Here is a 22,479-nt window from a genome sequence, read left to right as displayed (position 1 = left end):
GTCTGCGTTATCTTACTTGGGTGATTATTTTGATACGATGGAGAAAAGCTGGGACCCAGTTTAAGGATGGCTTAGGCGCTGAATCAAAAGAGACTCAAAATAGTACGATGGTGAACTCAAGGACATACTGTGTGGATTATATTTAGAACAGCAGTGATTGCACTTAAAGCTCATCCTGTGATTCCAAGAAACAGAATTAAGCCGTCATCCCCACAAAAGTCCTCCCCAATAAATATGCCAAATTTAATGAGATGCACGCTCTTCCCAGACTCCTAAGGCCGCGCTAACCCCACGAAATTTTCATATCCAGTCCCAGCATTACTCGTTCCATGTTAAACATATCCACGAATAAAAAGCAAAGAGCCCTTAATTACAGTAAGGACCTCGAATTCGTTACGTAAGACTGGTAAATTTGCAGGTCTTCTGTACTTATCAGCTCGCCAAACGTCTTAAAAGCTTCGATTGAAGTTATCAAGTTCACTATTCGTTTTCAGTGCCTGAGAGCCCGAACCCGTGCTTTTGCATTTGCATGCAATCCTCATTAATTTAACTCATATTATTTTACGTTTACAATATCCTGTGTGACAAATAAACGTAGAGATGCTCGATTCTCTGGTTTAAATCATAAATTCTCGATCTTTAAACATTACATCGACGCGTAATTTGCGAGTTTCGATAACAGTTTTCGATTTGACGAAAGTGAACGCTCGGGGAAAATTCGCGATGTGTGACATGAATAACTTCTCTCTCGACTAATCATTCTGAAGAATTTCTTCCACAAGTGATCATTTCTTCAGCGTCCGTTGTTTCTCTGCATGCTCGACAGTTTTCTCTTCCACGTAGAGTCCTTTCCTTCGCCGAACGCTGTTCATATATTTTCGGGCTTGATTTTCTGAATCAGCTTTCTCGCCGAAATGTGTGTATTCCTCCTCTGTTGTGGGAACCCAAAACGGGTCAATATCAACAACCTGCGATGAAAGAAGCAACAAGGATCAACAAAATTACTTCATTAAAATCAGGATGATGACTTTTTCTGACCCTTAAGCTTTCTCCAAACCCCCACCCCCTCCTCCCACGGTATTTTGTCAAGCTTCCCTGACAGTCCACTAGCACTCCTTAAACTCCAAGGTGGAGAGGGGCATCATGACGGTAATGGTCTTGTCCAAGAACACAACAAATTGAGCGGGTCGGGGCTCGAGCCAAACCTCTCTAGTGAGTGGCCTTTCGTAGAGGTTTGACTGTATCAAATAAAGCCTTCAATATACAGTGAGGTTCTACGATACCACCAGAAACAAAGGACTGAAATTCTAACCTCCCAATGGCTAAATACAAGCTGTGGATTCGCCAGTCCGCTTGTCCGCTTTCTTATTTCTTCCGCAAATCCAAAACTTTCCGCTACCGGAAGTACGGCTGTGACGTCAAACACGTCTGAACCTTCCTTCATTTCCTCCTTCAGTACCCGTCCCTCCCGTTTGGCTAAAACCGCGTACATTCGTCCCAGGACCTCCGCTGTCGTTTGAATGTCACATGTGTACATAGCTGCCATGAGGCGAACTGGCTGAAGCAAAAAAGCACGCCTGCAGCCTTCCTTGACGGCGGACATCAGCTGTCCAGAAAATGGTCCGAACCTATCAAGTCTTTGTGATGGAGCATTTTTCGAGCTGCTATTTTCAGATTCTGTGGAAAAATTATTCGGATGCTCGATCTTTTCACCGCTCATTTCGTTAATTTTTTCACTGTCTTTGCATGCTTCATTTTCGTCAATATTCCCGTCAACATTATGATCTTCCTTGTTCGATACACGTTCCTGCCCTAAAGTCTTTCCTCTGCTCATTCCAGCGATACCAAGGATGTTTGAACCAGCCTCCAATGAAATCCCATTTTCTACGACAAAGCATACTCCCATCAAGGGTTCCTCGCAGAGCGGACCAGCTAGAGTTGCCAGCTGAAACCCACTGACGATACTGTTATCATATTCGCGGTAACTGCTTTCTGATGATGGACAAGTGCTTCCTATTGCGACCAAAAATATATATAAAAGTCACTGCAGTCGCTTTTTCAACATTGCAAAAGAGTGTTGTAATTTAGCCGTGTTTTACTACTTTTCTTCGCCGTTACACCAGAACTTACTTTCCGATTGTGAAAATAATCAACAAAATAACTGTAAGACAAGTATTATAAAAACGCTTAAAGGCGTTGCAATTTTTCTTTCAACAATTTCTCCCCTGAAAAAAACAAAATACAAGAACACGGCTATTTGCCAGCGGACTATCGGAGAATAACAATTTCATATAATGATGATCAAAGTTGAAAGCATTCAACTTGCTTTATTTAGATCGCAAAGGAAATCAACGTCAACAAGGAAATGTGTCAAACACTGAGCTCATAAAGTAGAGAAAGGAAGGGAACACAAAACAATCAGTCAAAAAGTCCAACTTACCAAATAGACCTGAACTTTGCCACATGGACGGCCGTTTGTAGCCTGGTATTCTATTCAGCAAAACATTGCTACCAATTCTACGTGGACCAAAAGCCCAGATATCATCCGCAGCTCCATCCCACATAGTTCCCGCTTCTTTAAAAGCAATGCAGAGCTCTTCATAGAAACCTTTCAATGCTTCTCTGGTAGTAGGTTTAACTTGATCTACCAATTGCTTCCGTTCTGCTAAGCTCGTGGCTGATGACACTGTCACTAAGATTTTTATCAAATCACTTTTCTTCTCAAGTAATTGCGTAACATCGTCAGGCAAAGGCAAAGCCCTCACTTGGACACTACAGAGTTTGTTGGCCGTCTTGATTTCAATGATTCCTCTGTCTTTATCCAAGACGTTTTTATCCATTTCCTCTCCTTCGATGTCGATTTCTTTGGGCTGGGTCGAATTCGTTTCGCTGATAATAGCTTCGTTGACCCTATCTACAGTGGGAGGAACAACGATGGTTTCTCTGAACGGAACGATGGGCGCTGATACATTAAGTTTAATGCCAGCAAAGAGCTTCTCTAGGTCATCAATACACCGCTGAAGGTGAACTTCCCCAGCGCCCACGATCACATGCTCACCTTAAACGAAATAACAAAAGATTTGTTTTGTGCTTAACATATGATGTCTGGAGCTGATAATAATAATAGCAACCTTACAATATCAATAGTAATGGTAATGATCAAAATCGTAAAATATTAATCATAATTCTAATAATGATATTAATTAGTTAAAAAGTGGTAAATAATAACAGACAGACTTCAGCAAATTTAATAAAGTTTATCACGACTTCTCCGTTCCGTACGGTTTGGTCGATTTTTATAGCTTTTCCGTGCCGTTGAGGCGTTCCACGACAAAAAAAAAACACCCTATAACGGCAAAATCAAACTAAAGGTGATGCTATGAGGTCACACAAAGCTGGTCGTAATAATAAGGGAGGTCTGGTATGTCTTTGAGTGGTTGCGACGCGTAATTGGCTCCTGTTTGGGAGACTCGTAATCCAGTTGGTTAGTGTGCTTGGCTCCCGATCGATGTAATGGGCCTGTAGGATCCTGACACCTAGAAACTTACCAGTTTCCTGCACTAAAGTTTCAACACAAGGATCCGCCTGGTTAAGTAGTCTCATTCCCCTTGCGAGCGCAGGCATGTCAGCCGGGTGAACTGGCTCTACTGCGACGCGAACGATAGGACGAGCCTCAATTGGAAGAGCAGTGAATGGCGGACAGGTAGCAGTGCTGGAAATTGTAGCAGACTTGAGCACGTGACTCTCAAGGCCACCAATCCCCAGGACATTCCCGGCCGGAACAGAGTCCAGAGCTTCGAGCTCTCGTCCCATGAGTAAATAGAGGTCTTGCACAGCGAAGGAAGCCATATGTTGATTTGTACCTCGATCAACCGACTTCGCCACTGAAAGGCCCTCCTTGGCCTCTTCTTTATTACTAATTAAAAAAAGAGAGATGAAAAAAGAGAGCAAAAAATACGTAAGAAATCTAATAAAAGGTAAGTGACAAACGACTTTCTACAAAGACAACAGAATAACTACTTAGATTCTAACGTAAAGTATAAAACGCATTTGACTGGCATCGCATCCAAGGCCAAAGTAGCATGGACATTCTATATCTTTGAATACTTCACACAACCGTGGTTATAAGAATTGACCTATTTTTAAATAGGCAAACCGGAATATTTCTTCTGACTCAATTGCCAAAGCTAGTAGCGCTAGCCTTGACTTATTAGTACTCTTGACGTTTCCGAGGACCTAAGAACTTTTCAAAATAAGTTGCATAAAATAAAAAAAAACAGCTTATACAACGTGAAACCCTGTACCTGGAAGCGTCAGATTGGCCTTGGTCCTCGAGCGGCACCAAATGTTTATCCAGGCCCTCTCGTGGATCATGTTTAGGGCCCAGCACGTACAGCCGCTGACCCTTCTTGATGGTCCCGCTGTAAACCCGTGCGAATGCTAGCACGTGATTTTTCGGAGTCTCTTCATCTTCGGTGAGCTTTAAAACCTCGGTGCTTTCGTTCTCTTTGTTTTCTTTACCTGCTGCTGGTTCCAAATTAAGAGGAGTGCCATTTTCTAACCCAGCATTATTTGCCATCATCTCAGCATGTCTTTTTCGCGCTTGCTCGCGTCGAGCAGCAATTTCTTCTTGAGTCAGTGGCCTTAAAAGTGAATATAAAGTTGTGGCATTTGTGGCAGAACACCTCAAAAGCGTTCGTCAGGTAAATAGCTGGACATTTCAGTAAATCTTGGAGATTTCATGGGAAAAAAATGTAACAAACGTCAAATAATAAAGTATTAGTTCACCTCTTACGATGCTTGGGCAGAGCACTATCTTCGACAGCAAACATTTTAGAAACAAAGACTATAACTGGAGCATCGTCTGAAGACCTGCAGGTCAGAAAATCTGAAGGAAAAAAGAAAACGTATGTCATGGAGCATTTCAGAAAACAGCAAAACAGTTCTTGGCTGACTATCAGAACTGGCGCCGTGTGGTCAAGGAATGAATAACCACAACAGGGCCAGCAGAGTAGAAATTCTAGACGCATAGACGCCCAGAAACGAGAAAGACAACACCAAGAGAGCCGTATGGCTGTGGACTACAGAGGGAAGGTAAAATGCATCAACTACAGCTACTGCAAACCAGCCAATCACAACGGGGAATAACCATAATCCAAAAAAGAGAGAGAGGTAAAGAAAACACTCACCATTTTTCAAGCGTTGTGTCTCCTCAGGTAAGGAATCAAAAGTCCTAAGCCCACTACACATCAGCTTTTCCACTCTCTCATCACTAATCTCCTGCGGATTGGGAAGCTTCTCCACCACCACAGTCAGCATGGAGCAGGACAGAGGCAGCCACTGATCAAACAGAGCCTTGAGATGTACACGGCCGTCTGTGTGCCGACTGTCTCGGGCCGATATTTTCAGATTCAGCGATTTGACTATCTGCTCCGTTTTAATTTTGTCCCTGTGAAGGAAGTCCAACAGAATTTCACCTGCTCGATTCGCGCTATAAACTTAACGCTATTTCTCGCAAAGGCAGCCTTAACCGAGAGCGCGAAAAATGTATATCTGAACGATAATTTCGGTCATTTTCAAGTTCAGCATGGTTTAACTTATTGCTCCTCCCCCTGGAAGGGAAGGGAGACTAAGCAGCCTTGTGATTAGTTTGCTGGACTCCAAGAGGTCTGGGTTCAAAACCTGAACAGGTCATTGTGTGTTCTTGGGCAACACGCTAACTGGTAACTCCCACAATGCCTCTCTCCACCAAGTGGTACAAATGAGTACCAGCAAATTGTCAGGGAAGCCTGATGAAATGCTGGAGATGTAACTTTGCAATTGACCATCATCCCATCCAGGGTGGAGTAGTAATACGTCTACTCGCTTTGCGCCATGGAAACTGAAATAAGCTCCAGCTGGGTGTGTTAATTATTGGCTTGAGTACAGACTTTACCTGCCTACCTACCTAACTGAATGGGATAGTTATCCTGCAGCATTTTGCCAGGTTTTCCTGACAATTTTTCTGTACCCATTTAGACCACTGGGTGGAGTGAGAAACTGTGACAGTAAAGTGTTTTATTCAATTCAACAAACAAGTTACCAAGACCCAGCAAGGTCTTGAACCTAGAGTTCATTGCATATAATGTGTTAGGCCATCACGACACCTGCTACCAGGGACTCGCTAACAAGAATGTACACAATCATCATCTGGGGAAAAATGCATAAATTAGTATAACACCAAATTATGGTGAATACTAAAAAAAAGAAATTTACTGACAGAAGTGAAGAGAACTACTGGTACATGTATCTTGAATGTGTGAGGATTACAAGATTAAACTTACTTTTTCAGCACAGCATCATAGACAGCCCAAATGTTCTCCAGTATAAACTGAACAAACAGTGGCTTCTTTGCTTTAGCTTGGGCACCTTTTAAAATCCTTTTCGATTTGTTATGAAGATAGAAGTCACCCCACAGGGTGTTGGAGAGAATGTGTTTGCTGATACCAAGTTTATTAGCGTACAATTCTGCAAAGTCATCGATGCTAGGAAACAAATGTATCATGAATCAAAAACATGACCAAATGTGGACAGGCAAGTGTTCAAATGTCAAGGCATTTATGTTCTTGGAAAAAAATCATACATAGAGTGTTACATATGAAGAATACATTAGAGTTAAAACTTGTTTTATTTTTCATAAAGGAGAAGAAATAAATAGCTACACAAAATGAATCACAAAGGAAGGATGAATTCTTTAAAAATCAAAGCCTGCTTCTTAGCCTAAAGATATAATTATCATTTATTCCCAAAAATATAGAAACAAAATTAGAGTACGAAATAATCATTAATTTTGAGAAATAAAATGTTGTGCTACATTAGAAGGCAAGAGAAATGATAAGTTAATTATCAAATATAAGTTGATATGAGTAGGTACACCAGTTTTAAAAAGCTAACCTGTTTGAGCCATAGCCCTTCTCAAAATGTCAGTTTCTCAGTATTTTTTTGGTGGTTTACCTGTCTTTATCAAAAAATAATTGATAACCGAGTAGAGCAGAACGCAACATTAGATGAGAGATCTGGACACTAGTTATGATTTACCCGATAGGTGCCTGGCGCGAGCCACTTGTAACAAGCTGTACTTTGCACATGTTTCTATCATTCTCTTACGAGGATGCTCGCCTTTCTTGAATAAATCTCTCGATGAAATAGACAAAGTCTTATCTATGATAGAAACATACTTCAACACGGATTGATCTGGCGAACGAGACACCGGTTGCAAGCGGACTACCCAGTAATACATCGAACAGAGGAGAACGCGGCTATCGATCGCCGATCGACCGCCATCTTTGTTTTCTTCCCCGGACTACAATAGTACGCAATGTCGAAGAAGCACAAATGCCCATTCCCCGAATGCACCTACGAGACAGAGGAAGTTACAGACGCGCTCGCGGCCGTCCTTCTATCAGTGCACTCTTCGGGAGTACATGTCACTCCAGGAACAGTGAACACGATCAACCCCAACAGTAACACGAAACTCGAAAGAGTACGCCGTCCGACAATTTCGGCAGCGGGATCGAGTGAGGATTGGTCGTATTTTCTAACGCGTTGGGGCGATTATGTTGCGGCAACTAATGTCACCGGCAAAGAAAAGGTAATCCAGCTCCTCGAGTGCTGTGATGAACAACTTCGCAAAGACCTGACAAGAAACGCGGGCGGTTCCCTCACCGACAAAACCGCAGATGAGGTCATGGCAGCCATAAAAAAGCTTGCAGTACGGGAGGAGAACGCAATGGTCGCCCGTGTGCAGCTACACAACATGCGGCAAGACCGGGATGAGACGATCCGTAGTTTTGGTGCCCGCCTTCGCGGCCAAGCTGGTGTTTGCAAGTTTTTAGTCACTTGCCCTGGCTGCAACATAGAGGTCAACTATACGGAAAACGTCCTTCGCGATGTCCTCACACGTGGCCTGGCTGACAGCGAAATCCAATTAGACCTGTTGGGGGAACGAAACCAAGACATGAGCCTTGAGGAGGTGTTCCAATTCATTGAGGCAAAAGAGGCCGGCAAACGGTCAGCAGGCCGCCTGTCACAAAGCCACAGTACAGACGCCGCACAAAGTCAGTATCGTCGTGCCAAAAATGATGAGGTCAAGCAACGTAAGGATGGGGACGCGAACGAACTGTGCTCTTATTGCAACAAGAGAGGGCATGGCAAGAGCGCGCCGACCAGAATCCGCCGTCATGACTGCCCAGCTTATGGCACCATCTGCGACAAGTGTGGACGGCAGAACCACTTTGCCAGCGTTTGCCGCAGCAGGGGCAAAAGCAACAGGCCCCAACAGCCGCCGACACCCATTGGCAAGAGCAGAGAAACGGAAAGCGCAATTTTTGACTCACTTTGCACCACAACTAGCCTCAGCAGGCCAAGCAAAGGAGTCATCTCACTCGACCACCACCTCTACTGCCACCTAACCGATCACTGGGTTCGACAGCCATCCAAGCCTCAACCGTTCATAACGCTTACAGCGACAGCCCATCCGGAAGACTACACAGCCCTTGGATACAACCCACCCAAATCACAGTTGGCAACAGCACAACTCTCTGCTATGGCTGACACAGGCTGCCAGAGCTGCTTGGCTAGCATAAAAGTCATCCGTCGCCTGGGCCTCTGTGAGAGTGACCTGATACCCGTCACTATGAAAATGCACGCTGTGAACAACAAAGGGATCAGCATCCTGGGCGCAGTCATCTTAAGGTTCTCGGGCAGGTCTCCATCCGGAAAAGCCCTGGAAAGCCGACAGATCGTATACGTGACAAGCGACTCAGACAAACTTTTCCTCAGCCGAGAGACATGCATGGCACTGGGCATTATCACTAAGAACTTCCCCATGTTGGGGGAGACCCTAAACACATGCAGCTCAATCGAGCCAGACACAGCCTGCAATGCAACTGCACCAACCCCGTCAGACAGAGATATGCAAACTTCTGAGGGCTCAGACAGCCCCCCATGCACCTGCCCGCGTCGCATCACACCGCCACCGAAGCCCACAACCACCCCTTTCCCAGCAACAGAGAACAGTCGGATGAAGATGCAACAGTGGCTGCTGGACTACTACCGAACCAGCACCTTCAACACATGCGAGCACCAGCCGCTACCCCTAATGGAGAGCATCCCTATGAGGCTAATGGTTGACCCCCAAGCGAAACCAGTCGCACACCACAACCCCATACCAGTGCCACTTCACTGGCAAGAGGAGGTCAAGGCAGGACTCGACCAGGACGTCTCACTGGGTGTCCTCAAACCAGTGCCAGTAGGAGAACCCGTCACCTGGTGCCACCGCATGGTTGTATGTGCTAAAAAGAATGGCAAGCCCCGCCGCACAGTCGATTTCCAGGCGCTCAACCTCCACGCGACACGTGAAACCCACCACACGCAAAGCCCCTTCCACCAGGCACGTTCAATCCCAAGCAACACCAAAAAGACCGTGTTTGACTGTTGGAATGGTTACCACAGTGTTCCCCTCCATGAGAACGATCGACACCTCACCACCTTCATCACTCCATGGGGTCGCTACCGCTATAAAACAGCACCTCAAGGCTACATAGCTTCTGGCGACGGCTACTCAAGACGGTTTGATGAGATCGTGTCCCACGTTCCAAACAAGACCAAATGCATCGATGACACCCTCCTCTGGGCAGACAACCTTGACCAAAGTTTCTTCCAGGCGGTTGACTGGCTCGACCTCTGCGGACACAATGGTATCATACTTAACCCAGACAAGTTCGTCTTCGGCGCCGACACTGTCGAATTCGCAGGATTTGAGATCACCCCAAGCTATGTGCGGCCATGCAAAAAATACCTTGATGCCATCCGCAACTTTCCAATCCCAGCCAACATCACGGATGTCCGCTCCTGGTTTGGCCTGATCAACCAGGTCTCCTATGCCTTCGCAGCGACTGAGCGCATGTTGCCATTCCGCCAGCTCCTCCAGCCCGGCACCCCTTTCCAATGGACCGACGAACTGCACACACTCTTTGAAGAATCCAAATCAGTGATTATCAGTGAAATCGAAGAGGGTGTGCGTATCTTTGACAAATCTAAACCAACCTGCCTGGCAACCGACTGGTCCAAAAGCGGCATCGGATTCTGGCTGTTCCAGAAACACTGCCAGTGCCCGTCCCCCGAACCCTTCTGTTGTCGTACAGGCTGGAAGATCACTTTGGTTGGGAGCCGTTTCACACACGCCGCTGAATCACGCTATGCCCCAGTAGAGGGCGAAGCCCTAGCCGTTGCCGACGCGCTTGACAAAGCACGATTTTTTGTCCTGGGTTGCAGTAACCTGATCATTGCTGTCGACCACAAGCCCCTCCTAAAAGTGTTTGGAGACCGGTCCCTTAAAGATATCACCAACGCCCGGCTCCGCAACCTCAAGGAGAAAAGCTTACGTTACCGGTTCCGAATGGTACACATCCCTGGCGTGCGACACAAAGCTGCCGATGCTGTATCCCGCCATCCTACGGGAACCACCAAACCAGACCTGCTAGTCTTGCCAGACGACATAGCCGCGGCAACCGCAACCCTGGCCGCTCTCCCGCAATTAGATAACTCCGGACGCTCCTTCTTGGCCGGCATCCGCCACACCGAACCACAACCGGGCACTTGCTCCATCACCATTGACGACCAGCTAGCCTCATCAGCCTCATCGGCATTAAACACTATTGCCGTCACATGGGATAGGGTCAAGCTGGCCACAACAAGCAGCAGGGCAATGACCCAGCTAATTCATCTTATCGAGACTGGATTCCCTAAATCCCGTAACGAGCTACCACCTGCCCTTCGGGAGTACCATCAATTTCGCGAACACCTCTATACAGTTGATGGCATCATCCTCTACAAGAATCGCATCGTGATACCACCCTCTCTCCGCCAGCATATCCTGACTGTCTTGCACTCAGCCCACCAAGGTGTGACTTCCATGACAGCACGCGCTGAAAGCACAGTGTTCTGGCCAGGCATCACCCCAGCCATCATTGCCCTACGGGAAAACTGCAACCACTGCAACCGCATGGCACCCTCTCAACCGAGTTCACCGCCCTCTCCAGTTGTACCCCCAGCCTACCCGTTCCAATGTGTTTGCGCCGACTTCTTTCACTACAAAGGGGTTACCTACCTTGTTATCGTAGACCGCTACTCCAACTGGCCCATCGTTGAGCGAGCAAGAGAGGGATCTACAGGCCTGATTGACTGTCTACGACGAACCTTTGCCACATTCGGCATCCCAGACGAACTCGCAACAGATGGCGGCCCTGAATTCACAGCAACAGCCACACGCCAATTCCTGAAAGAATGGGGCATACACCACCGTCTGTCGTCAGTGGCATTCCCACACTCAAATTGCAGGGCAGAGATTGGCGTCAAATCAGTCAAACGGATCATCACTGACAACACTACCCCATCTGGTAGCCTAGATACTGACTCCTTCCAGCGTGCAGTCCTTCAATATCGAAACACACCCGACCCGAATACTCAGCTATCCCCTGCACAATGTGTCTTCGGCAGGCCAATCAAGGACTTCATACCTATCTTACCTGGTCGCTACCAACCACACCCTACCTGGCGTGACACCCTCGCGACAAGAGAGGCAGCACTAAGAAACCGCCACATGAAAGCTGCAGAGAGATGGTCTGAGCACACCAAGCGACTCCCACCCCTGGCCGTTGGTAACCATGTTCGCATCCAGAACCAAACAGGCCCCTACCCCACTAAGTGGGATAAGACAGGAGTCGTGGTCGAGGTTCGCCAATTCGACCAGTATGTCATCCGCATCGATGGCTCAGGGAGGATGACTACCCGCAACCGCAAGTTCTTAAGGAAATACCTCCCAGTACGGACCACACCGCCCCATCTAACAATTGATGACGACCTGCGTCATCTTGCCATGCTGCCACACAGACCGCCCAAGCCAATCGCCCCCACCCCAGCACAAGCAGGGATGCCCCCACAACCATCCCCTGCACAGCCACTAACTGGGCCAACCCCGGCAGCAGTGACACCTGACCACCACAGCCCCAGCCCAAAGCCAAATGCACCACAGATACAACTCAGCAACCAAACACCTTCCCCATCTCCTGAGCACTCCTCGACAGCAACTCCACGAACGCACGCGTCCAGCCCCCAAGCAGATCCACTGGCGCCGTCAAGCCCGTCGAAACCCCCAGAACGACCAAAGAAAGCTCCTTTAGCCCTGCGTCGGCTACGGGACTTTAACTCCAAAGGACTATTGGAACAGTGACTTAGTCATTAGATCTATGAGACAGTCAAATGACACTATTCCATATTTAGTTTTGTTCTTTATTTCAAATTGACATTTGTGTTCTTATCAGTCTTCACTATCCCCCATATGCAAGCATGAGGAACACTAAAGACTTGGGGAGAGATAGAGCAGAACGCAACATTAGATGAGAGATCTGGACACTAGTTATGATTTACCCGATAGGTGCCTGGCGCGAGCCACTTGTAACAAGCTGTACTTTGCACATGTTTCTATCATTCTCTTACGAGGATGCTCGCCTTTCTTGAATAAATCTCTCGATGAAATAGACAAAGTCTTATCTACCGAGCTCCTTATTGTGCAAAAGGTTTTACTGTCATACTACTGCACCACCTGTAGTCAACCTTACCTGAAACCCCACCCATCAATTGCACTTGTAAAGAGAACATTTCCTAAGTCAGGTGAGAAGTATAAAGATGAATCATCCGTTTCCTCAAGACCTGAACTCCAGTCATCAATGGACACAGCTGCATCATCTGTAAATTTTTTTTCATTCTGGGTCTTTCCTTGTGCCTGTTTAGCAGAACTTTTCTCTAAAACCTCAGTTGTGAAGAGAGCAGCTGTTATGGCGTTAACCTGAGCACAAGATGACAAATTTGAAAGAGGTTAGTTAACTAGATCTTTCACTCCCAGGAATGATGGAGTTTTAATTTCTCCTTACAATATCACTACTAACAATATCAAGCAACTTGGTGATTTAGAGTAGAGACACATATCAACTAGGAGATATCTGATTCAACACCAAATTCTCCAAACTAACATCATAAGACATGGGTGGCAAACAAGAAGGGGAATGATGATTGAAATCTTGAAAGTGAGAGTCTTACAGGTAAAATTTTCTGTACATTGTATGCCTGTAAAGTATTTAACAAAATAAACACTTAATCTTCACATTATTCAATGTGATACATTTAATATTAACAGCAAACAGGGGAGGGGTGCTAAAAAGATTTTCCCTTCAAAGTCATTTCCTCCAAAAATGTTTCCTAATTCATGTGGTTCAAATGTACTCAACATCAACTTTCTCAAATTCTAGGAAATACATTGGCAAAACCAAAGGTTATTGGTCATTAGCATGTTCCTTAACACACCAATCCCTTAGACTGACTTGCATCTAATTTACCCACACAATATCACCCCTGAATCAAATGTTTAGGTCACAAGAACAGACAAAATGATAACCAACAAAAGCAGGTTTTGATTGTACAACAAATTCTCCTTGCCAGCTCCTTGCAAAATGTTTAGAGAACTGTATGGAGAATATGAATGCTGATGTAAGGGTGCATGGTGCTCGAAAATTAAGTAAAAAAATTTGTCCATGTCAAATACACAGCATTATTATCATCTTCAAAAGCTTCTTCACCATTCAAAAATAGTTCTCCTCTGTAATTACAAGTAGCTATATAAGTTGAATGTTCTAACTCCAAAGTAAGTTGCAGAATAATGTTATCAACTCAATAATCATTGTTTTCACCTTTTCTAGAATCTGCTGTAAATGAAAGTAAGCCTCTGTTGGAGAGTACTTCAGTTCTGTTATCAACCTGTCAATCTTGTTCATAACCAAACAAGGGCGAATATTCTCCAGCCAAGCTTGACGCAACACTACATGAGTCTGTGAAAGTCAGGGTCAGAAATTGTCAAATATAGTAAGGCTTGACTGACTAAAATTTATATTTCAAGAATTTAATGAACTAGTGAGCTTGAGACTTCTATCACATGATACAAGTTGGTTGGAAAATTAAGCCATAGAAAAATGGCAACAGTGGAGCCTACAAGCCAAGTATGTAATTTACAAGTAGTGTATGAAAAAAGAAATAAATATTAAATGGATAAGTAAACAAAACATAAAAAAACTGTTTCTAACCTGAGGGGAGACTCCTTCAACAACATCTACTACAACAATTGCACCATCACAAAGGCGTACCGCTGTTGACACCTGTAAAATATTTAATAATTATATACAAACTAACAGACATCCATCAAACATTTTTCAACAGGCTGAAAAGTAATCAGGGTTTGGTTTGGTTTGGTTTCACTTAACTTTGCTCTGTGACTGGTCCAGAAAACTCACACCATCTTCTCAATAAATCAGATGCAAAACTAACAATCAAAATTTGGTCCTGTTTTTCTTTGCTTATTTTCACTTTAAATTCTGATTGGCTAACAATGATGTAAAACTTTGCTCAGATTGGTTGCTGAGATAACTTCAGGTTTGGTTTTTTAAACACTCAACTGATAATTGATGCAATTGTACTTTGATAATTAATTAATGACCTCTCAGCATTAAGATGTAGCAAAGTAAAGTTAATAAAGACAAAGTTTCTTGTTGATCTTAACTAAAATTAAATCACTTAATTGAACTTACCTCACTAGAAAAGTCCACATGTCCTGGTGAATCAATAAGGTTTATTATATATTCTTCCTCACCTGGAAAATAAATTAAAGAAAATAACAAAATAAGAAAAAATAAGAAAACTTATCATAACCATTATTTACATTGTACAACATGTAATGACTATCATGGCAACACTAAATCAACATCTATTTGATTTATCATCTTATGACAAATCTAATAGAATTGGATAAAAAGACATCTGAGCTTGTATCACAAACACATTTTTTTTGCATTCTATCAACCCTGATAATTAACTCTTTAACACCTAAACATCAATAAAATGTCAAGAAAACAAGTGATGAGAAAAAAGACAAATGTTAACAGGGGGATTATTAGTTGATCCATTACCAAATTCTCCAGACTAACATTATAAGAACTGTTTGGCAGGCAGTAAGGAGAACCACTAATTAGATCTTGGAAGTGAAAGGGTAATATTACAGAAGAAAATTTGGCAAACCACTCACTATCTCAAACATTCACTTGAGGTGATAAAAAATGTGTGATTTGCAACATGATACTCTCGCACAAAGCCAAAATTTTGGGTTGTTGCCTTCATTGCCACTTTGTCAGCACCCAATTTCTTTTCACATACAACAAGACAGCACAAAGTGAGCCTTTAGCAATGAATAGCACTGCATCTGCACATAAGTTTGATGCTCATTTGTAAGTCAGTTAGAGATACTGACAACCTGTTAAGCATAATTGACATGAATTAGAGTGCCACTGTCATAGTATGTAAATACACATTACCTTTGGTAAAGAGTAAGGATATAGCACTTGATTTCATAGTTATTCCTCTAAGTTGTTCATCTTCACGGCTATCCATATATCTCAACTAAAAAAATCAAAATAAGTTAGTTAAAAAAATTTCCCCACTTAAAGCCCCAATTCCTTTGTTCAATTTTACAGCTAATATACACTGAATTGATGCATCAGGGTTATCTCTGTTGTAGAAGGGTACACTTAATCTCAGTGAAGAAGATCTTAGGAAGGGAGGTCACTGACACCTCACTCTTGATAAGGGAGGGGGAGGAAATAAAGCACATGAAAAAGTGGGGGGGAGGTGGGTTGGGTATGACTACTACTCTTCTACATGATTGCTCATTTTACCTAACAATCAGAATATTTACGGGCAGAATAATTCACTCTCAGCTCAGCATTGAACCCTATCCACCCTAACATCAGTATCCACATTCTCCACATTTTTTTAAATATTTCCTTCAATACAGACAAAGATAATTTTTTTAACAATCAAAGTATCTTAGGTTGGCGATAATTACATCAATTCTCATGATCCTAATGAATGTTTCAGATGTATTAATATAAGGAGAAATTAGACGCTGGTCACCATTAGGTTTCAAATGGTTAATAAATAGATAAAGGTACGTTGTGTTAAATCTTACTTTGCCTGCCAAACGTTGTGAAATGATCCCATTACTAGCCACGAGTGCATCTGCAATCGTTGTCTTCCCTAGAAATAGATCGATGGACGACATGAACATTTGAAATATCCAAGGGCCGGCACATGTTCGTAACATGTTTATCACCGTAATAAATACTTAAACTGAGCTCACTCACCATGATCCACATGGGCCAAAATACATATATTTCTGATATTTTTCGGATTCTTTTGAAGTTCAGAAAGACGCTGTGGTGTCGTGGTTCTCATGATTTCAGCTTTTGTGATATACCACGAAAATTATCACTGTGTTTTTCACAGTCTAATCGCTTCTCTGTAACATGTTGTGGTGCAATTTTGAGTCCGCAAATTACCAGAGGCTTTGCGCCAAGAGTATGAGTAGTAAGGTTTAGTGTCCAATCCTATGACCGCGCAACGTGCACTGTCATTCTTTATCAGTTTCTCAAAATGGTGGGTTAAATTTTTACAAGTTCCTTGTCTCTTTAGTGTTTTTTTTTTTTCAGCTACGTTAAAACTTACTATTCTTAAAGATTGTAATTCATCAGTGGCTTCTTTGCGGAGTCATTCATGTATATCCTAGAAGACGCTCATTTAGCTTCGCTTTGCAACTTGCATTGTGGTGTGGGAAGAGTGTGGTTGAAGCATCTCAAATTTTATTAATCTTATTTCAGTCTCGGCGTTATGATACCAGGACGACAATATTTTCACCCGAAGGTAAGAACTGAGAGGAATTGATTGTTAATCCGCTTTTCAACTCATGTACAATCGTTTAAGACCCTTTCCATGTTTGCAGAATTCTAATTCAACTGCTGGACAGAGACAAAAAATTTGCAGTTTTTTTACCTCCAGTTCGACTTCATTAGACCTGACACGGATTTGTCGATAAAATTTGTATTTACGTGTATTTTACATTGAGAGAATGGCAAGATTTCCTTAAAATCCCATACTTCATCATGCATGCGGTTTGTTGATTAACGGAAACAATGTCAACTGTACACTGTACGTCTTCTGTGATCTGTTACTGTGCACACCCATGGCAACATGGAATCTATTCGTTTTATGTGATTTATAAAATCAAAATTCTCGTAATGGGATGTCATCCATGTGTCTGTCCTCCAACAGAACATAAGTGAGAACTAATAAAAATGTATGCAAAATTTAGCTTATTATTTCACCATTGAACTCCTAAGATCTCATTGGTAATTCTCCTCACTGTCTGCCAAATGATTCTCATTATGTTAGTTTGGAGAATTTGGTATTTGATCAATTAGTAATCCAATAATTGATATTTTCCTTTATTCTCAGCACTTGTCTGCATGATATGGTTAGGAGAAATTCTGTCTTGGTCACTCTCAGGAGTTAAAGGGTTAATTGCTCTAACACATCCAATTAGTGATATGCTCAATCTAAAGTTCAGCATTTCATTCAGTTTGTTCTCTTTGTAAACAGGGCGACTATATCAGGTGGAATATGCTATGGAAGCTGTAGGCCATGCTGGTATATGCCTTGGAATTTTGGCAAATGATGGCATTGTCTTAGCAGCTGAGCGGCGAAACACTAATAAACTTCTTGATGAAGTGTTTTCTTCCGAAAAGATCTATAAGCTTCATGAGTAAGTTCATGAAAAGAGATGGAACGAAGTGACCAATGCATATGAAAATAACATGTTTCGCAACATGCAAGAAAATATAGATAAGATAGGTAGAGTTGCTGTCTGCAGGAAGGCTTCAGTTTTTGGTATAGGAACAAGTGAAATTTTTTTGGGTCCAAATAATGTAATTATTAATGGTTTTCATGAAGTGTACAATCAATAAACAGAACTTCAAAAGGATACAGAAGACATTTTATGCCACAGCTCAGTGTCCCTCAAGTTAAGCTTCTTCAATTCCTATCAAAATTCTAACAAAGCTGTGAGACTTGAGGACAAAGGAAAAGACGTGGACATCTGTTTGACCATACTTAGCTACCTGCTGTACATACCTACTATCTTTCACACCCATTAGTACAGATTGTAACTATAACAGGTTGCAAAGAGAAATATCAGAAAAAAGCATGCTAATCACATGCAGGAGATAAAGGGTGAGGTCATAAAGATTTTTTTCCACAGTCTTTGTGACAAGAAATTTTGACAAACTCTTTTTACCATTTCAGTGACTTGGCATGCAGTGTTGCTGGTATAACATCTGATGCTAATGTGCTGACAAATCAACTTAGACTCATAGCTCAGAGGTAAATTTTATTGTATATATATTTATTCAATAGATATTTTTTTAAAAATTTTTTTTTCACTCTGATCTTGAGTGTTCAATTGGACAAATTACATTTATGTTTGTTCAGAAGGTAACAGTCATTATGTGTCCTTTGATTTATAATGCTTTTTTCTCTCAGATATTTATTACAATACCAAGAACCAATACCATGCGAGCAGGTTGTCAGCTCACTCTGTGATGTAAAACAAGCATATACACAATTTGGAGGTTAGTTTAATTGGTATTAAAAGACTTAGTCAATAGTATTGAAGGGTAGGTTCCACAAAGGTTTCAAAGGATACAAGAGGGCAGCATTCTTACCAGCAGCATGGAGATGACCATGGCATGAAGCTGGCCTATGCCCTCCTCTAGGTACCTGGTATTACAACACAGACAAACCAGCATGTGGAACAAATGCTTACCAAGATTTTAAGGGACAGGAGAGGGAAGGAAATAAAGCCAGCAAAGTATTCAAGCAAATTTAGGGAATCAGTCAATGGCAGTGCCCTTACAAACCTCCATGAACTGCAAACCCCAAGTTGTGTTTATGAAACTGTTCCTTTTTTCACAAAACTGGGTTTAATTTCTTAATTTTTACTGTCTTAAAAACTTGTTTGCAACTTTTGTGGGGAAAACTGCTCGAAAACCCATTAAAAAAGAATGAAAAGTTGCCTTCAAAGCTGATTGAGTGCATCATGCAGGCTTGAGGAGCCAGTCAGAAAATAGCATTCCCTAAAACACCTGGCATGCCTACTTGTGGACCCTGCCATGTAATTAATTTTGTCCATGCTTGCAGGTTTGCGACCATTTGGTGTATCCATTTTGTACATGGGCTGGGATAAACACTATGGCTATCAGTTGTATCAGAGTGATCCCAGTGGCAACTACAGTGGGTGGAAGGCAACATGCATAGGAAATAACAGTGTGGTAAGTCATTATTCTTTTATGTGAGGAATTGTGTATCATTTCAAGTAGTTCACTGCCAGGATCTCAAAGTCAAATCTCCTTATTGGTGGCCATACATTTCTTTGTTAACTAAACCTATGCTGTATGAATTGGGGTCAAATGCAGACAATGTCCCTTAGTTAATCATGATCTTAGAATTTCTCATTACCTGCCTTATTGACAATTTACAAACTGTTCAGAGAGCTTATACATACATTTAAATCACTTGGGTGTGTAAGGGTTATTACAGCTTATTGTACTCGCAGGTGAGTGGTATTTTAGAAAGAAGTATAGTCTATCATCAGTCTGTAAATTTTCTTTATTTCTCAGGAAAAGGGTGGCTTTTGAATCAATCAAATTCAAATTTTTCAAAAACAACATAAAACAATGTTTTCCTATGATTCTGTCAGGCTGCAGTCTCCATGCTGAAACAAGAATACAAGGAAGAGGAAATGACATTAAAAGACGCTCTGAAACTGGCTGTCAAAGTGCTAGACAAGACATTAGATATTACAAAACTTACACCAGACAAAGGTTAGTTGACAAACTTAACAAAAAAAGACTCAACAACTTACCTGAAACTTAGTGGAACATGTAACTGCCATTATTTTGTACTGGTTAGATATTTTTTAAGTTTACATTGCAAGTGTGTTTTAATGGTAAGTTTGCTAGATCATTTATTACTTCTGCAACTTTCAACTTAAATATACTGCAATAAGTGTTTTTAGAAAGCAAGTCTTGTACTTTTCTGTGTTGATAACTACAATACCTCACTACTAAGTATGCCTTACTCATTTGAACATCTTCTTGCCTTTGTAGTGGAAATGTCCACCTTGACAAGGGAAAATGGCATAACAAGCATCAAGATTCTAAAGGCAGGGGAAGTGGAAGAACTTATCAAGGAACATGAACAAGTGAAAGCAGAAGAAGCAAAGCAAGCTGCTGCTAAGAAATAACTTGACCTTTAATTTATGAAATCTACACTTCAGAATAAACGTTATTCGTTATAAGCAAATTCTTGTAGACAACTTGAGCTTTAGATAGATAAAGAACATCATACAGATATCAAGGTCAAAACCTTGCCAAATTAGTAAATCCTAGTTGTGACTTTTTTTCAACCTTTTGACCTTTTGCCACAGAAGGCATATTCAGGTAAATTCAGATATTAAGCCTGATGATGGAAAACATGTAACCCTTAAAATCCTTGTAGTGACCAGCATCTAATTTCTCTCTAAAGTGATACTGCTCAAACATTCATGAAAATCATGAGAATAAAGGAAATGATCACCAAGTTAAGAAGCTTTGATTGTTGAACTAATTCTCCTTGTCAGCACTAAAGGAAATGTATAGAGAACAGTATGGAGAATATGCATACTGATGTTAGGGTTTTGAGAGTTAACAGTATAACATTGTAAAGCAAAGAGAAGAAAGAAAAGAAATCATGGCTCAAGATTGCTAACTCATCATACTTTTCTCCTCTTTGGGAAGTGAAAAGATTGTATGAAGGGCCAGAAAATATACTTCTGATTGAAGGCTCTTATTTTCTTTAAGGAATTTTGCTATTTGCTAAAATAGGTACTGTAGAGGAAGACTTGTAAAATGTAAGATTGCAACTTTTGAGGATTTCATTACTGAGGTTTATTAGGCTGTAAAAAAGGTTATTTTGCATCTTTACCTGAGTGTGTTACATGTCCCTCATCTGAGTATTTGTCATGTTTTAAAAAGTGCACTATTTCAACAGATTAACTCTTCACTATTTTGAAATATCAATAATGCAGCTTCTTTTTTTCACTAAGAGATTTGGGTAAGCCCTGTTTCGATAGTTACTGATTGGTTTTGAGGTGTCAAGAGAAATAAGAAAATAATGCTCATGCAAAACTTTAGGGGAGAAACAGAATGACATTAGGATGAAGGAAAATAATGAATGGTGGACTGTTTAGATTTTGAGTTCTGCTTGTGATGTGTAAGGTTCATTTGTACATAAATGTGTACTTTGTTACCTTTTTATTCATTAAAATGATATTTTTGTTTGTGCATATTTCATCCAAAATGTTCAATAGATAGAAACCATTCTCTGGAAAATACGAGGCAAGGTAGAGAGAGAGGAAGTTATTAACATGCATCCAACTATCATCAACTTACACCAGAATGTCTATGGGTTGGCCAAATCAGAAGGGGGCTCAGAATGTTTTCCTTGCCCCACACTCACAAAGAGAACATCTCTAAGACTTGTCTTGTTGGATTGGTATGAGGGAGGAACACCCTCTTTTTCTTGTCAAAATTTTCAACCTGAATGGAGTAACCTCTTTACAGTGAAACTGAGGAAACTGTGAACCCTAGAAATATTTATGGGATGTTATGTGTTCCAGGGAGAAGGCCAATCGGGCATGAGAGAACTGAACTGTAAATGGCAATAGGTTCATGGATTTTTAAGTCTTGCAGCAATCACATATACAGTAGAGTTTGAATCTTTAGCAATGGTCAACATTTTGGAATAATTTGTGGTTCTCCCACAAAGAAGACTTGACTCAATGAATTTTAATTGCTTTTTCTCATTGCTTTATGGGCAACCCCTTTGGCTCTTCTGAAATATTTAAGTAATGTTTTTGCCATTAAGTGAGACACATAATATGGAGAAAATTTCAGTGTTTCTTACTGGCCATCTAATCAGGATTAGAGTAACTTTGGAGAATAGTTCTTGTACTAGCCCAGGTTTACCAACTTATTATCAGATTTTTCCTAAAAATCCACACAAAATTTGTTCCTTGGACAAATACTTCCAGGTACAACTGAGTGCATTATTCTGCATGATTCACCACATAGTTTGAAATACCTACAGTTTCTAAACACATACTTTGGGATCAATATTGATTGGCTTTCATCAACATTAAGGAATTAAGAGTGATCTTTTTAGGGATTAAAAGTTTATCACCATAAGCTGTTTTCCATTCATTTCCTACAATACCCACAAGGAGAACTTGTTAAACAGTCAGGTCGATGATCATTTCCTTATTTTCAAGAACTTTATGTTTTTAGAGATCCTCGCAGCTAAGAACACTACTGAAACTAGTAGTTGTAAATAGGACCTGAAAAAAATTTTTTTTTTTTTAATTTTTTTTTCAGGTCCTATTTACAACTACTAGTTTCAGTAGTGTTCTTA

The 22,479-nt window shown here is 41.7% G+C and overlaps 2 protein-coding genes across 2 annotated transcripts; one reads left to right on the top strand and one right to left on the bottom strand.

The window, feature by feature from the left end:
- Positions 1-116: 116 nt before the first annotated feature.
- LOC113670109 (elongation factor-like GTPase 1) lies at positions 117-16,473 on the bottom strand. The gene is made up of 15 exons (XM_089205415.1): positions 16,284-16,473; positions 16,109-16,176; positions 15,456-15,540; positions 14,676-14,737; positions 14,175-14,246; positions 13,785-13,922; positions 12,660-12,886; positions 6,324-6,524; positions 5,190-5,449; positions 4,789-4,888; positions 4,305-4,643; positions 3,549-3,916; positions 2,441-3,058; positions 1,313-2,013; positions 117-968 (listed from the first exon to the last, which is right to left on the bottom strand). The coding sequence occupies exons 1-15, from the start codon at positions 16,372-16,374 to the stop codon at positions 786-788; spliced, it is 3,513 nt and encodes a 1,170-aa protein (XP_089061541.1). The 5' UTR covers positions 16,375-16,473; the 3' UTR covers positions 117-785.
- A 39-nt stretch (positions 16,474-16,512) lies between these two features.
- LOC113675722 (proteasome subunit alpha type-4) lies at positions 16,513-21,357 on the top strand. Its single transcript, XM_089203388.1, has 8 exons — positions 16,513-16,575; positions 16,797-16,839; positions 17,575-17,737; positions 18,277-18,354; positions 18,514-18,602; positions 19,171-19,301; positions 19,730-19,853; positions 20,139-21,357. The coding sequence occupies exons 1-8, from the start codon at positions 16,573-16,575 to the stop codon at positions 20,273-20,275; spliced, it is 768 nt and encodes a 255-aa protein (XP_089059514.1). The 5' UTR covers positions 16,513-16,572; the 3' UTR covers positions 20,276-21,357.
- Positions 21,358-22,479: the final 1,122 nt, after the last annotated feature.

This window comes from Pocillopora damicornis, chromosome 4 (genome assembly GCF_964200805.1).
Source record: "Pocillopora damicornis chromosome 4, jaPocDami1.2, whole genome shotgun sequence".
NCBI lineage: Eukaryota > Metazoa > Cnidaria > Anthozoa > Scleractinia > Pocilloporidae > Pocillopora > Pocillopora damicornis.
This window is presented reverse-complemented; position numbering and strand designations above follow the sequence as displayed.